The following is a 16,069-nucleotide window of genomic DNA, read 5'->3' on the forward strand; positions in this document are numbered from 1 at the left end:
AATTTATATGTCAATGAAAGATTCAGCTTAGGATTAGAATTAGATTATTTGCAAATTTTTTATTATAAATAAAATAATTTCATTTCAAATTAGTTATAATAAATTTTTTAAAATATAGAATAAATTAAAAAAATGAAAAATAAATATAAATGAAATATCTTCGCGTAGAATTTATTATTTTATTATAGCATCTAATAATAGTAATTAATTTCAAAATTCTTTCTTTCTTTCGACGAACTCTTTACATTTTTTAGAATGAATCTCCTCTGATCAATTAGAAATCTCATTCTTAGAGATTGAAAATTGAGCTACTCTTTTCTTTCAATTTTCATTCTTTGTGAGATTCCACTCCAATGAATGTTTGGAAAGAAAATTTATATGCTGTCGAAAGATTCATCTTAGAATTTATAAATTACTTACAAAATTTTTTATTAAAATAGGTAGGTAATTTAAAGATACGTAAATTGATAGATGAGATGCATAGAATATAAAAAAAAATTTAATTTTATGAGATATAATTTTTATTAATTTATGAGATATTATTTTTATTTATATACTATAAGTTAAATTATATCCTTCTAAAATTGTAAAAATAAAGAACCTTAAGGTTTCTGAGCAATACTTTTTAATTTTCTTTTTCAAAATAAGATTTTAAAGAAAACTATACCTGGAGTGTTGCAACTACCTCGTCTCTATCTATTAAAAATTAAAAATTAAAAATTCCATTTCAAATTAGTCACAGTAAATTAAAACAATATGAAATAAATTAAACAACATAGAAGTGAAAGATAAATGAAAATGAAACATTCCTGAGTGCCGCGGAATTAATTTTATTATAGCGCCTAATAATAATAACCAAAACTGAAAAAATATTCATGTATCAACGCTCAAAGGACGCATTATTATATTACGTAAAGCGCGTGTCAAACAGTTATATCTTGTCTACGAACTACAATTTCACGTATCTCTCGGAATTTTTCCTGCATTCTTAAATGATCTGGTATATAAATTATTTTATGATAAAGTGAGACATATCTATGGATTCGCGAGAGCAACGGGAAACGCGCAAAAAGAATCCGTTGTTATAAATGAGAGACGCGATAGCTCTTAACGTCGAAATTAATTCATATCCACCATCGCCGTTGCTGCCTAGACGTAATCCCTGGATTTTTGGAGCACCCCCGCACAGAGCGATGGCTTTAATCTCCGGTTTAGGGGCCTTGCTAGAAAATAGACGCACCTAAGCCCCATACGGCTTAAACGTGGCTTTAAACTCGTCGTACGCAATATGCGCGGACGATCCGCGTCACTCTTACGCATGACGCACGATATATTGGAGCGCAGCTGATTCGTTCGCTTCCGGTATATGCAATTTGTTACGATCAAAATAATTGAGACGACGCGATTCGGGCGAACGCCACAAAATACACAGCGAATGATGACTCTAAACTAAAACTGACTGAACTAAAAGTTCGATTATTCGCACGAAAAATATGCAGGATATGATCTCAAAATAATTCTACCGTTGGCCTCTACCAAGAACTAAATTTACCTCACTTTTATTCGCACGATCCATTAGCCAGCAGATTCCATAATTAACGCGAAAACAGCATCGTCAGTGCGCGCGCGAAATGCTCGCGACAGAGTAATTAGCGAGACACGGGATTCCGTTAAACGCGTAGAATTAATCGCGTAAATACGAGATTAGCCGATGTGGGACGCGCGCGTGTATGTGTGTACAATACATGAATATACACCCGTGTACTATATCTCTCTCTCTCGCCCCCCCTTCTCTCTCTCTCTCTCGCTCTCTCAGTTTCTCTCTTTCTCCTTTCTGTTCGTCCCTCTTTCATCTGTATTTCTCTATTTCACTCTCTATAAAAAAAAAATATATATATATATACACACACATACATATATATATATATTACACACGCGCACTTACGCACGAATTGTATTCTACATTGCCGATAAAACGATACCAAAATTGCCGCACCGCAGCAAATATCGTTATAGAAACTAACGCGATTCGCCCCGGGCTAGCCACTCGTGTCTAGATTTACTATAATTATGCTTGAAATGCGATCGCAAACACTTCCATACGACTGGCTTAATTGTGTGGCTGAACGCGATTTGTAAAAATCCAATTATTATTACACGACTGAAAATGTGTCGTATTAACAATTGTAATTTCAGTGAAACATCAGACGCAAGATTTTTGTGTGAGATACAAATTTTTAAGTAAACAGAAATCTCTATAAAGTTGACACTTTCAAAATTTTAATATATATTATTAACCTTCTGTTTGTGTGTGTGTGTGTGTGTGTGTGTGTGTCTTTTTTATCCATTCCAAGCTTTTTACTATTCTAGATTTTCAAAAAAAACGTAGAAAAATTAAGAGTTATTTTTTGACATCTCTATTATATCACCAAATAATTTTTGAATTTAAATATTAAAAGCCTTTAAATTTAAGCAAAAATTCAGGAAGAAATTTCAGAGTAACCCTTGTGTCAAAAAAAGACCCAGTTTGCAGAAGAGGGGTTAATAATTCCGACTTTTTGAGAGTTTTTATTTTTTATATTTTATCGCGCCAGAACTCTTTTTGAACATATCAAGACTCTAGATTATCAATTCTTTGACAATCTAGAGTCTTGATTATCAGAATTTCTTTGACGATCTAGAGTCTTGATTATCAGAACTTCTTTGATAATCTAGAGTCTTGATACGTTTTAAAAAGAATTCTGGCGATAAAATATAAAAAACAAGAATTGGAAGATATAGATTTGACGTTTTCACAATATAAAGATTAATCTTAACTTTTTCATTTCAAGCACAAATACACGGAAAGAGCAATTTTGCTGAGGAAATCTAAAAATTTAATTAGATACAGATCTGAAAATCATTTTATTAGACCATCAAAACATTATAGGACAAAATTGGTTGCTAGAATATCAAAACATTTTGCAGCATTGTTCATCATACTTAAGATTGCTACAAAATTATTTTGATGGTCCAACAAAATTATTTTCAGTATGTAGTTGTAGTCTGTATCTAGTTAAATTTTTAGATTCCTCAGCAAAATTGCTCTTTCTGCGTAGTCTTTACTCATATCGCACAAATATTTTACACAAACAAAGTTCCAAAATGCACGGATGTTTCGCGTGGCGTGCGGAATCCGCGTTTCATGAAATAAAAAACGCAGATCCCGTGCCGGGCGACAGACAGGTGCTTATTTATTAGCGCGAGTCATGCGGCGTGGGTCTGGCGAAAAATTGTCCTTTCCAGGATCGGGGGTTTCGGGCCGCGCGACGCGATGTAATCGCGGCAACGACACGCGTGCCCGCGCTCACGATCGTCCCGCATTCGATAATCCGCGGCGTGTTTGTGCGCAACGACCGCGTCGTGCCGTGAAAACAATATACGCGTACATTTTTTCGTTGCGCGCATGGCTCAGCATAAAGCGAGTCAATTACGAAAAAGCGCAGCGCGGCTCAGTTCACCGAAACAAACGCGTGTGGTCTAAAGATCCTCAAGTTGGAGATTTGCAGGGGCTAGAGTTTCACGCGGAATGGCAAGATGTTGATGTGAAGATGCTTCTTCAACTTCATACCTTCGACGATAAAAAAATTCACCATTTTCACATTGACCATCTTGTAGAGTGCGCGCAAGATTTCTAGCTCTTATCATTTGTAATTTTTAAACTCTTTACTGAAAGAAAAAATTGGTTGCTTTGATTGCATCCGCAATGTCAGTATATGATTTCGATAGGCTAACGCAACTAAAAATTTGCTGCTACGACCAAAAACTGGTTGCTGCAGCCGATTAAAAATTCTATGTCATATTTAAATTGTTACAGCAACCAATTTTATCTTTCAGTATTCTTAGTTGATTATCATAACCCAGCATTTTCGTATTAGACTTTTCTTCTTAAAATGCTTCAATTCCTTCTGTTTTAAAAAATATTTATTATCAATTTTGGGACATCCTGTATAAAGTATCCTTTAATGATATTACCAATTCAATATAATGATCAAGTTCACTATGAGACATATTAAGCTACGTATCCACCAAAAGAACATTGAGGAACTTTTTGCAGCTTCTTACTAGAAACAAGCAACTTATAACAACTAATACAAACAATTTATATAAACTTTAGTATATAAACTTTAGTATATAAACTTAATTTAATGAATTATTTTAGTTTTGTTTTAGTTTATTGAGGCAACAAACTGTTTTCGCAATTTACTCATCAGATCAATAAAGTAACATATTTTAAATTATGTGAAAATAAAGATGAACTTTTCAATTTCTTTTGATTATATTATTTTCAATCGAAAGAAAAAAAATGAAAAAAAAGCATAAATGATGAATAAGATCAAACTTGCAAGAAAGAAATGAATATAGTAAATTATGTCTTATGTCATGAATTCCTTAAGGAATGACTTGTTATTGGGACATACTATTATCGATGGACATATTCAAAAGTTAATTCGCATTTTGATATCTATATTTTGACTTAGAATTGCTATATTTTCTCACGTTAAATACTTGAAAAAATGTGAAACAATCAATAAGCGATACAGTGTGTTATAGAACATGATCTATAATATACTCTTTGCTTTCTTCCTGTGTTATATCTTGCCTTTTCCTTCTTTACGATCCTTCAATGATCGTGTATCTTGTCACGTATTTCATGTCTCTTCGAAGTTCGTCAACTTTTATTTTGGGCGACAGAAAACGAAGAAACGAAATAAGAGGTAAAAAGACAAGAGATAAAAAGTGATAAAAAGCAAAAAACAAAAAAAAGAGTATATTGTAGCTCAAACTGAATGAAGAATATCAAGAAATACATATTTACTAAAACTTTTACGGAGACAAGAAATAAAAACACAAATATTGTTCCTCTGATAGATATTTAGTTTTAGGTAGAATAAAATGTATGATATTTATCTCATTCTGTCTTAAGCGTTTTTCCATCATATTCAGAACAATAGCCAATCTCTTAGTTGAGGATCTTCAGTATAGTCAAAGATATTCTTCGCGCAATCGTCACGCAACGTGCCGATCCCTCGCGAGAAATTGTGCAATTTGTACGATAAAGCAAACGAATCGTCGATCCGTGGCGAATCGATTGTAATGTAATGAGCGTCGTAAATTGATCTGCGCTTCCCCTCTTTATGCCAATTCGGTGAGTGAGAAATGCGGGAGTGCGGTTTACCCTCGTGGCAATAAACGTTCTGCACAACGATTAACACTAAAAAAATTCCATATTTTTACGTCATTTCTTGTCGAGTTCCTTGTAAAAAAAAAACATGTTTCTGTCGCGAAGAAAAATTGACAAATTTGCGTAACTACTGATTTGATCGCTTTTATCATTAATGCAATCTGAATTTCTTATTCCACGAGCGTATCTGACACGCCATAATACATGACATGAAATTAAACGCGTCGACGATATCGCGGTCGGTTTTAATGCACAAAACTGCATAACGCTGCTGGGAGCTCTTTCGATAATAGCGTTCAGTGCGTTCGCAAAACGGAACGCCGGCCAATAAATAATAAGGGAGTACAAGAGATCGGTCGTGCGCGCGTGACCGTCGATAAAATAATAATTACCGTCGACAATGCGCCCGAACAAATTGCCCGTTAATTTTTGCCGATAAACATTCGTAAGCCCCGTAGAGGCGAAAACCGTATGCACGCGACGCGTAAATAATAGCCAAAATGCGATCACCAAAATCGCTCCCCCAAAACCCGCGCGGAAGGGCGCGGTTTGCGCTCGCTGGTGCGTGTCGCGTGTGTATATGCGAGCGGGGTAAACTGGGAGGAAGGGGCGGTTAGCCTCCGCATAAATATCAACGCATAATAATTTTGGATGGTTATTAGCGATAATAAAATCCCAATTTATCGAACGGCAGCCACCCCCGCCATCCGCGCGGCCTTCGCGATTTATAATCTGCCCACCCAGTGCTTCGTCACGATCGCGCGTTGCACCGAAACAATGCGCCGATGTTTATCGTCAATGGGAAGAATTTATTTTCACCGCGATTGGCCACGCAGCAGTTTTCCTCAAGCTCTTAGACGAGTTTTCGATATTATTTCTTGAATGTTTTAACATAATCTGTTGCGCATAAAAAATTTTAGTTGAGATGAATACCATTTTTTGTGATTAGTCCGTTTTCTTGATATTGAAGTAATTCAATTCCTCTGAAGCTGATAGTAAATATATTCACGGAGAAAAAAAATTTGCTATGAATGCTAATCGATCCTATATCATAACGGTAAATTCCATTTGCAAATATATACGGATCATAAATTATTTGTAGGTAACAAATATTTATTCTTTTTGTATTCGCTACAAAAAATATTTGCAACAAATGTAAAATATTGTCAATATAAAAAATATATTATACAAATACACAAATGCCAAATATGTTATAAACAGGAAATAAATTTCACAATTAAATTTTGCAATTCTTTTGCGTTCACGTCACATTTCCTTCATGTTGGATTCATTACAATTTTATTTTACATTTGCAAATTATTGTTTTAAAATAAACTTTATATTTATTTTTTTTATGAGTTATGTCATTTTAGTTCCTTAAAACTATTGAATGCTTTAATCAACACAAATTAACCTTTAATGTATAGATAGATAGACCTGAGTATCTATATAGAATTTGAATACAACAATAAAGATTTTTATACTTTTGTGCGAATTTCATTATGATGCTTTATAAATCTTACTCATCGAAAAACAAAAAATAATTTTGTAGTTGTCTCATTTTACTTTTACATTTTTAGTGGAAACTTGTACTACATTATTTTTACATTTTTAGCGGAAACGATTTTACTGAAGTGTTTAAAAATTTAGATAAATATAGAAAATAATTATGTTGAACCAAAATGATTACGCAGAAATTTCAAACATGATGAACAATGCTGTAAAAAGTTTTGACATTCTAGCGATCAGTTTAAACATTTTACATTATTTTAGTAATTCAACAAAATTATTTTTAGATTTGTATCTAGCTAAATTTTTAATATAAATACTTCAGTAAAACTGTTTTTCCCATGCATAAAACACGATAGTGAAAAGAACGAGAATTATACATAGACAAAAGAGCTAAATAGATTTCATGTACTCAGCGTCAATAATTACGTTACAGATTTTATCATCAACTTCGGAGGGTTAAAAGAATCTTTCATGATCGAGCAAAACAAACGCGAATAACGATATTCGCAAGTCTGCTTCTGGCATATCATAGTCAAACTAAGATTCTCCACCCCTTCTGACGCATTTGGTTTCTGAATTACACAAAGTCTGCCGTAGACATCCTGTATCTACTGGCACGCAACAAGAATAGACAGGGATAGACACGGCGCGTTATAATGTCACTCGTCACGTCCGACGGTGTTTCACTGAATTGCGTATACATAGTTTCCCGCGGTGTACGGTGAGATTACGTGATGTACACTTGAAACTCCCCCAATTACACAAAGATTGAGCGAATCATATGTAACTTCTCGATTTTGAAATAAATTTCAAACAATTGTTACAAATTCCTTTCGCTCATTATTAATTTCGTTAATCAGAAATTCGATCAGCAGCGATATCAAAAGTTATCATAATGGCAGTTTTATAATAAACTTATGCTTTGTTTGTTCTTAAAACAGATACAGTATGATAAAGAAAATGCTAGAATTTTGCATAAAAATTATGCAATAATTGTAAATATGATATTAATATAAATATTATGAAAGAATGATTTTGCCAAAAATTTAAATATAGATCTTAAAATAATTTTGTTTAAATTATCAAAATGATTATAAAACTTAAAACTGATTGCTACAATTTTAAAACTTTTTGCATTACTCATCATGCTTGAAACTCTTATGTAATTATTTTCAAGGTCCAACAAAATTATTTTCAGATCTACATCTAGCTATAAATTTAGATTTCTTTCTTTCCATGTAGGGTAAGGTATCCAAATAACAAAACTGAATACAAAAGATAAAAAAAGAAGTAAGTTCAAGTGTAAGTTCAAGTACAAGCAATATTTATCTATTAAATTTTAGTTAGCCTTTAATTTTAGAGTATAAATGGATGTGAGATTAATCTTCGATTACAGTATGGCTCTTTTGAACTCGAACAAACATTTTAGTATTTTTCTATAAAAATTTTTTTTGGCATAACTTTTAACATTCTTATTAAAACTTTTTTTTCGTTTACAGATTTGAATCTGTATAATTGAAAACAAATTAATTTATTTACATTAAAATTTGTAGAAGATACAGTGAAAAAAGCGAGTCTAAAATAAAATCCATAAATTAGGATACTTTTTCCATTGCTATAATCGAAGAGAAGAAATCATAAACCAAGTCCTTCGCATATAAAGAGAAGAAAGTGCAAACTAAGCTAACTTAACATATAAACTGAAGTAATAAATTCTATATTCTATAATACTCTAATAAACTTATGCTAATAAACGCATCGCTCGAGTACAGCCATCATGTCGCGACCACCTAACGCACGCATCTCTATAATCGATTTTGTTCCATCGGAACGGCCGCGAAAACTTTTGAGAAACGAGCTTTCATGATCGTCTTTTCCTCCCTCTCTCTCTTTCTCTTTCTCACGAATAGCTTTCAACGAACGTAAGCTTCCTATATTCTAGCACCCGTCCAGTGCATCAATTTCAACTTTACCCGCCATTTCGAGCCGCGCCGTCCCTCCCGCATTCTTAGTCGACGCATTTTCTTCCACTTAACTTTTCCGGCGATAAGGGCGAGGCCCATCGTCGTCCGCGTTGTCGACGACAGAGGGTTTGGCGAGCCGCCGGGACGCATGCAAAGTAAACTTGTTCTTTAGTTCGTTAGGTCGGGCAGGAGAACGAGCGGAGAGACAGGGGTTGCTTTTCCGCCTTACTTACGGGACTCGAAGGTGAAAAGATAACCTACGAGCATTATTCACCGTGGAGGAGACGAAGTGGTGCAGGCTACGACCGGATGCTGCCTGAAAGCCGAGAAACGAGGGAACGAGATCGTTCGCGTACCATCTTACGCGTTCTCATAGTTTTATCGCAAGCACTTGGTGTTCCTCGTGCCTTTTTACGTCGTTTTGATACTACTTCGAAGTTTCAAAATTTATTCACGCGACGTGGAAAGAAAAGAGAAAATTTTATCATTGTCTTTTTACGTTTTGTATCTTCACGTAATTTCGACAGCTTATTTTGCGATAAACTTTGCAGGATTTTCTTTGATAATTATATCAGTCTATCCTCTGGAGTTAAAATCTGTAACACAGTTACCGACAATGAATTTCTAAGAATCATTTAATTCGTAATTTATGTTAATTAAAAGACACTAATTAATAAATTTTTTTAAGGAACCAAAATGACGTAAGTCGTATAAAAAGAATGAATACTAAATATATAAGAATAATCTAAATTTGCAGATGTAATATAAAAAAATTGTTTTATTATATTTTGAACAAAGAGATTTAATTGAGTAGATTCAATAGACTCACCGTCAACTCCGGAGGATAAAAATATTTTTCAAGAATTCGCGATACAGTATACAGTTTGCAACGTCTTACATGAAGCGAATCTCGATTCCTTCAAGTAAGACGTCTCATTTTTGCCCGACGCGAGCATCCGTCGTCGTTACGATCTCGTTAAGGAACGAGTTTTGCACAGCTCATCGCGGGAGCAAAAGAGGATGCCCAAGGGCCAGTCGATGGCCTTCCCTTACGAGGGTGGAGGATGGATTCGAACTCCCAAGGGTGAAATGGCTCATTCCGACGCACTTATCCAACGCGGGCCGTAGATAACCATAGATTAATGGGGCCTGGAGACTCGCTGAACGATAGAAAGAGAAGAGAGGAAAGAGAGAACGATGTAAGCGAACGAGAGGGAATAAGAGAATGAGCGATGAAGCGAGAGAGGGTTTATTTCAGAGAGAAGACGATGAGGTCAAGAATGAAAGAGAAGGTAGATCCATAAGAAGGGGCGTTATACCTTGGCGACCCCGCTGATTTATTGTTTATTGAGAAATATGGCCGTTACCTCGCTCTCGTGGATTAACCTCCTTTTTTTTCTCGTTCTTAATGTTCGATGGACTCGGACATCAGGCCGTAAAGAAAGCCGGTTCAAACTTCGGATTATCTTCCTACTTAAAGCAGCAAAAAAGTTATGACGATTCAGAAGATACCTCGTTTATGTATCGTGAAAATACACGGAAAAAAACAACCTTGTTCAAGTAAAATCTAAAAATATAGCACTGAAAATAATTTTATTGGACTATTCAAATAAACGTAAGAATTTCAAGTATAGTGAGCAATGCTACAAAAAGTTTTAACATTCTAGCAACTAGCTTGAATATATAATTATTTTAATATATAATATAGTCTGACAAAATTATTCTCAGATCTGTATTTAATTAAACTTTTAGATATTTAGATGCTTCAATAAAATCGCTTTTTCCATGCAGAATTTAAAAAATTTAACTAAATATAAGATCTGAAAATAATTTTGTTGAACCATCGAAATAATTGTATAGGATTTCAAGCATAAAAATTGCTGCAAAAAATTTGTAGCAGCCAGCTTAAAAACATTCTACGTTGATTTATTCAAACAAAATTATTTTCAGATTTATATTTAGCTAAATTTTAGATATTTCAGCAAAATCATTTTTCTTTCGCGTATTCTACGACTTTAAAGAAACTTTTCATCGAAAGAATACGCGAGAACAGCGAGAGAACAGCGCATATAAGTTTCCAGCCAAGTCGATGGACTTTACTTAATGCAAAACCAACCCACGGAAAGGATTAGGTTTGACTAAGCCTGGTAGCAAGCCTGTCTTTCGATCTCTTGCTTGCTTACTCTATCGTACTTGTTCTCTCTATCGTCCGTCTCTCCGGAGTCTCTCTCCGAGATAGACTCGCGGTGTTCAAGTTATCAAATGCGTCCGGTCAGGAGGAGACATCGCCGGAAGTCAAACAAGCTGCCCTATAGAAGATAAGGCCGTCAGCCGGAGGTAGAGGCTAAAGGATAAGGAAGCTATCAGCTTATTTAGGTTGAAATTCTGAACGAGGTAAAACTTCGCCGACAACTTGCGCAACGTCATAATCCGTCAACATTTGCTCCCAAATAAATCGAGTGAAATTAACGATACATCAATATCTTTTTTCAAGGATAGTTTCTCTTTCGCTCTCAAGCAAAACGCGGTCTCGCGAATGCTAACGGAATTCGAAGTTTTCAACGGGCTTCTGCAAGCTAACTCTCTCGACAAGATTGAATAATTAGACTGCGGTCCGTGCAACTTTGAATTATGCGTGTTCACGGCATTGCGCCGGAAGACTGAGGACCCTTGGGGGACCAATTTGTTGATTAAGTCCGCCATAAATTAAGCTGCTTGTCTTCTAAAGAGCCTAGGAAAGCATTTTTTAGACAACATCTTTATACAAATATTTGTATCAATACAATGTGTCAAATATGCATAAATATATTTGCTATATATGCTATATGCTAATGACAGCTATTGAATGTACGCAGAGTATAATTAAATATAAGGACGCTAACTTAAATCAAACAGGAAATTTAATTCTAAACATTAAATCTGTTTTTTTTTTAGCTGAACTTTTTTCCTCTTCAAACGGGAGAAAAAAAGAGAAAAAAATGAAAAAATTCAGCTAAAAAGAACAGAATTATTTTTGAAAACAATGTCTTTAGAAATTTCGAATGTATATTTGCTATTAGGTGTTGGAATTAATTCGTAGCGTTTTTTAATGAAAGAATGTTATTTATTTCACATGAGCATTAAAAAATACATTAATGAAAGTACTTCCCATCACTTGTAAAACGCTACGAATTAATTCCAACACCTAATAAGATTTCATCATTAGAAATTAAATTAAGAATGAAATTAAGGATTAAATTTCTCTTTCTATTTTAAGTTACTATTTTTTCGTTTGATTACATTGATGCGTATTCATCTTGTTTCATGTTTTAAATAAATTTTACAAAAATCAAATAAGGATTATCAAAGAGAAATCGTTTTGCGATTACATTGAAATTAAACAAAAAATTAAAAAATATCTCATTTGGCCAAGATTGAGACAGTCGGATATTTCTCGCGGGATTACGCAACTTGTTCTGATATTTTCCAGTCGAATTATAGACGTCAACACCACTACCGGTATCCCTGTCATCCACAGCGCTCGACTATGGATCGAGGGTAGCGAACCTCGCTTTTGAGCGTAAAATTGAATCAACGCTTTTTAAATGTCCTGTACACTTCACTGTATACATTTCGCTCAGTGTTCCCTTGCGTTTGATGCGGAAGATCGTTGACAACACCATACCAAATTGTTGCAAAATTCATAGCACGCTCGACCATCATCCGACGATCGAACATTAAACATAATTCGACGAAGCGAAAGTACTTGTGGCTAGTAACTGACAGAATTAATAATTAACAAGCGCAGTCAATACCGCGATATTTCAAGAAGTATCAGATCTAAGTTTCTCTCTATTTAAATATTTCCTACATGTTGAATAAATAATTAGATTTCTAATCTGGTAATGTTCGAGAAAGGAACAATATTGGCATTATCAATCAATACCGATAAGTATTCCTGTAGAGCTTACATCAAGTTCTCTCTCGAGTGCACCTTGATGATAATCCGGGCGAATCCGCCTGGAGTGAAATCACGGGGCCGACAAACTTACCCGAACGAAACCTTGACAATGCCCGCCGGTCACGACTACACGGAGGCGCGCGATATGGTAACTTTGCTCTCCGATCCGACTACACGCACCCAGGGTCTCGCCCTATCCTGAAGTTGGCGCGGTCGGTTACGTTACACGAGGAGCTACGTAACGCCAAGAGAACTTAAGTACTACCCCGTAAGTCATATTTAATCCGACTCACCGGCGTACTACTATCCGGACTTCAGCCTTCTTCAACGTCGACCCATTATATCTATCACGCGCACCTGCAAGAACATATAAGACAGTGATGGTTAGTTCCGACGGTTAGCTTGAGAAAATAATGACGACAAATATAAAGTGAATAAAAAAAGTTTATGAATATTCGTGAATCTGTATTAAATTTATAATAATGTTTGTTTTTCATATACACATTAGAAAAAAGAAGTTACTAAGTTAAATAAAATTGATATTTTATTATAACAGCAATCGGGTGTTTCATTTATACGAAAAAATTAGTTCTTCTATTCAATACTTTTTAGCTTTGTAAATAACGAAAATATCTGTTTATATCAACTAAATTGTTGCCATAGATTTTCTCATCATGAAAATTTGCGTTGCACGATTTCTATTAACTCTATAATACATAATTGGGCCATTCTTGCACATTTCTTTTCTTTGACATACTAGAAGTAATATCTGGCTAAATAACTTAAAATCTACCCTTTCGTTTTTTTAATATACAATCTTTAATACAACATTTTTTTAAATACTTCCTAAAAATATTAAAATATATGTAATATTAAAGTAAAAGTAATATTAAAATAAAATCCCTTAATACAAATTTGTTATTATATATACCTAGTTATAAAAGTGATGGAAATTAATCCAAGACACAAATAACCTTCGTGTATAGTAAAGAACCAAAAAATTATTATGTGTACTAAAGATTAAAAATGAATAATAATAAAGTTATTACTTCATTAGTCACATAGAAATAATGAGTTTGCTGAAGTATTTAAAAATTTAGTTGAAATACAGAGATACTGAAAATAATTTTGTTGGACTGTCAAAATAATTATGTAGGACGCTCAAATTGCAGTTGCTAGAATTCCAAACTTTTTGCAGTAATGCTCATCTTGCTTGAATGTCCTACATAATTATTTTGATGGTTTTACACAATTATTTTCAGATTTGTATTTAGCTAAATATTTAAGTACTTCGGCAAAACTGTTCTTTTCATATGGAAAAAAACGCGGCAATACAGTTGAAAAATAACACAACTCGTGACGCAATTTAAGTAAGTGGAAGTGTAAGCGACAAAACATTTTAAATACTTCAGCAAAACTGTTCTTCCCGTACAGTAAAGATTTTTATCACACAAAATTAATGCTTCATTATCAACAATGATGTTCGGGGAAAAGCTAACTTATCCGAAACTCCATTTCACCCTTGCTCGATTCTGCATGCTGATACGTGTGCTCACGCAAGTATCCGACAGAACGTCGCCGTAGTTGCTGCTCGTTACGTCAGATCTCGATCTCGCTTCGAACTGCGACGTCAATTTGAAGAAGACGAGAGCCCGCCGGGGATTTCACGCGACTCGTGACGTCGACGGCGATCTTGGCGAGCCGATAAGTACTCGCTTCGGGCGACCATAGATTTATTGCCAGGCTTGCCAGTCTTCTTCTCTCTATGAGCCACCCTTTAGACAGTCCTTAACCGCCCGACCGTCAACCTCCCCCTCTTCGATTTACCATCGTCTCCGTCTTGTTATGCCGCACCGAGCGATTCACGGAATGCCTCCCCGACCAAGACTTGACTTCCATTTTATTGGCGGAAATAATCTTTGATGTGATTCCGTCGCGTCTTGAAAGTTTTTCTGCCGTTACGGGGGCGACAGTAATCGATTCTCGGCGAAGAAGAAGACGTTCGACGTACGCGAGATAGACCCGGCCGATCGGGCATAATACTTAACCGCATCATGTTCTTATCGGCTTTCCATCGTATCAATGCGCCGCGAGCTCGATGGTGCCATAAATGAGAACAGTCGTTCGAGCAAAGTATAGGATAATGATTGTTTGCGTCGAACCTTCAAATCTCTAGTGATGTAATTTCAATAAATTCAGAATATAATATTATAAACTGGCATTGTTAACAAACGCGATGTAATTTCGATTGTTTTTGAGATATCCAATAAATTATAGATTCTCTAATAAGAATCACGAAATAACATTAAGGTTAGATTGACGATGCCACTTTTCGATAAAAACAGTATAATTGTAGTAGTGTACATATAGTGTACAGTCATATTATATTTAAAATGATACGACTGTGATAATATATGTACAACGCAGTCACATTACATCCATTATTTTGCTGAGAAATGGCACCAGTTAAAATTGGGGACGTTATTTCATAACTCTTATTAGAGAGTCTCTACAATAAATCACAAAAACTTGCGTATTCAAAAATTTCCTCAAAAAATTACAACAAAAGAAATTCCATGATTTTTAAAGTGAAAACTTTCTTTATCGGATTTGCAGCAGATATCTTGTATTCTTTGTAATTATCGCAAATAAAAAGAAATAGACAGAATAGACTCAACAGTCTAGAATCAAGTAATGTATGAATTTTTCTATTCTTTAATATTCAAGAGCTGCGATATTATTATTACAGTCTAATGTGTTTTTTCAGTCAATATTATGCGACGCTATTCTCAACCGTGTGAGATGCAGAGCGATTTAACGGCTCTCCTCAACTCAACCCTTTTGCCATAAGTAACAAAGGAACAACGGCGAGTCCCACCGCGGTATCTGCGACCCATCGCTGTCTTAATTTCCTTCGTAATCTACGATATTAATATGGCTTAGGGTCGGCCGACGCGCGTAATTTCGCGCCGCGTAGAAATTAATAGAAAGACGAATGTTCCCCCCGCGTGCTTTACGGTTGAACGCTCGGCCGGAATGGTTAATAGCGACGATTTCTACACGTTTCCGTGCTCGCTTTGCGAAAATGTGCTCTGCGACTAGCACAGAACTAAACTTCACATCTTCCAGACAAAGTTTCGGCTTAGTCGTGATACTCCATTGGATAGTAATACATTATAATATATTTATTATCCAAGTAATTGTATCAGGTTGCTTCTCATCCTAGTAAAAGTGAACTGCAATGTTCACGTTAACATTTAACGACGTATCAAAACATAGAGATAACCCGCAAACCGCGTAGCTTCTTTGAAAAAAATACATAGATGATTCAAAAGTATTATTCAATTTTTAACGTATTATCACAAGCTACACATTCTATATATTTAATAAACTATACATAGGAGGACATACATTTACCAGCCATTTTTC

The 16,069-nt window shown here is 34.9% G+C and overlaps 2 protein-coding genes across 8 annotated transcripts in view; one reads left to right on the forward strand and one right to left on the reverse strand.

The window, feature by feature from the left end:
* The window catches only part of LOC147910988 (uncharacterized), a 320,664-nt gene that overhangs the window by 243,284 nt on the left and 61,311 nt on the right, over positions 1 to 16,069 (reverse strand). For 4 of the 6 annotated variants that reach the window (XR_015547234.1, XR_015547235.1, XR_015547232.1 and 1 more), the window contains one exon: positions 12,934 to 12,997. The exons of the other annotated variants lie outside the window; for them this stretch is intronic. Coding sequence is in view for 1 of the 4 variants with exons in the window: in XM_087412854.1 (XP_087268980.1) it covers positions 12,965 to 12,997 (33 nt within the window). In the remaining 3 variants the exon portion in view is untranslated. The remainder of the gene's footprint in view (positions 1 to 12,933; positions 12,998 to 16,069) is intronic. 6 annotated transcript variants of the gene reach the window in all.
* LOC105146923 (LIM domain only protein 3) overlaps positions 1 to 16,069 on the forward strand; it is a 121,854-nt gene that overhangs the window by 78,058 nt on the left and 27,727 nt on the right. The gene's annotated exons all lie outside the window — the stretch shown is intronic.

This window comes from Acromyrmex echinatior, chromosome 1 (assembly GCF_024713525.1).
Source record: "Acromyrmex echinatior isolate Ae372 chromosome 1, ASM2471352v2, whole genome shotgun sequence".
NCBI lineage: Eukaryota > Metazoa > Arthropoda > Insecta > Hymenoptera > Formicidae > Acromyrmex > Acromyrmex echinatior.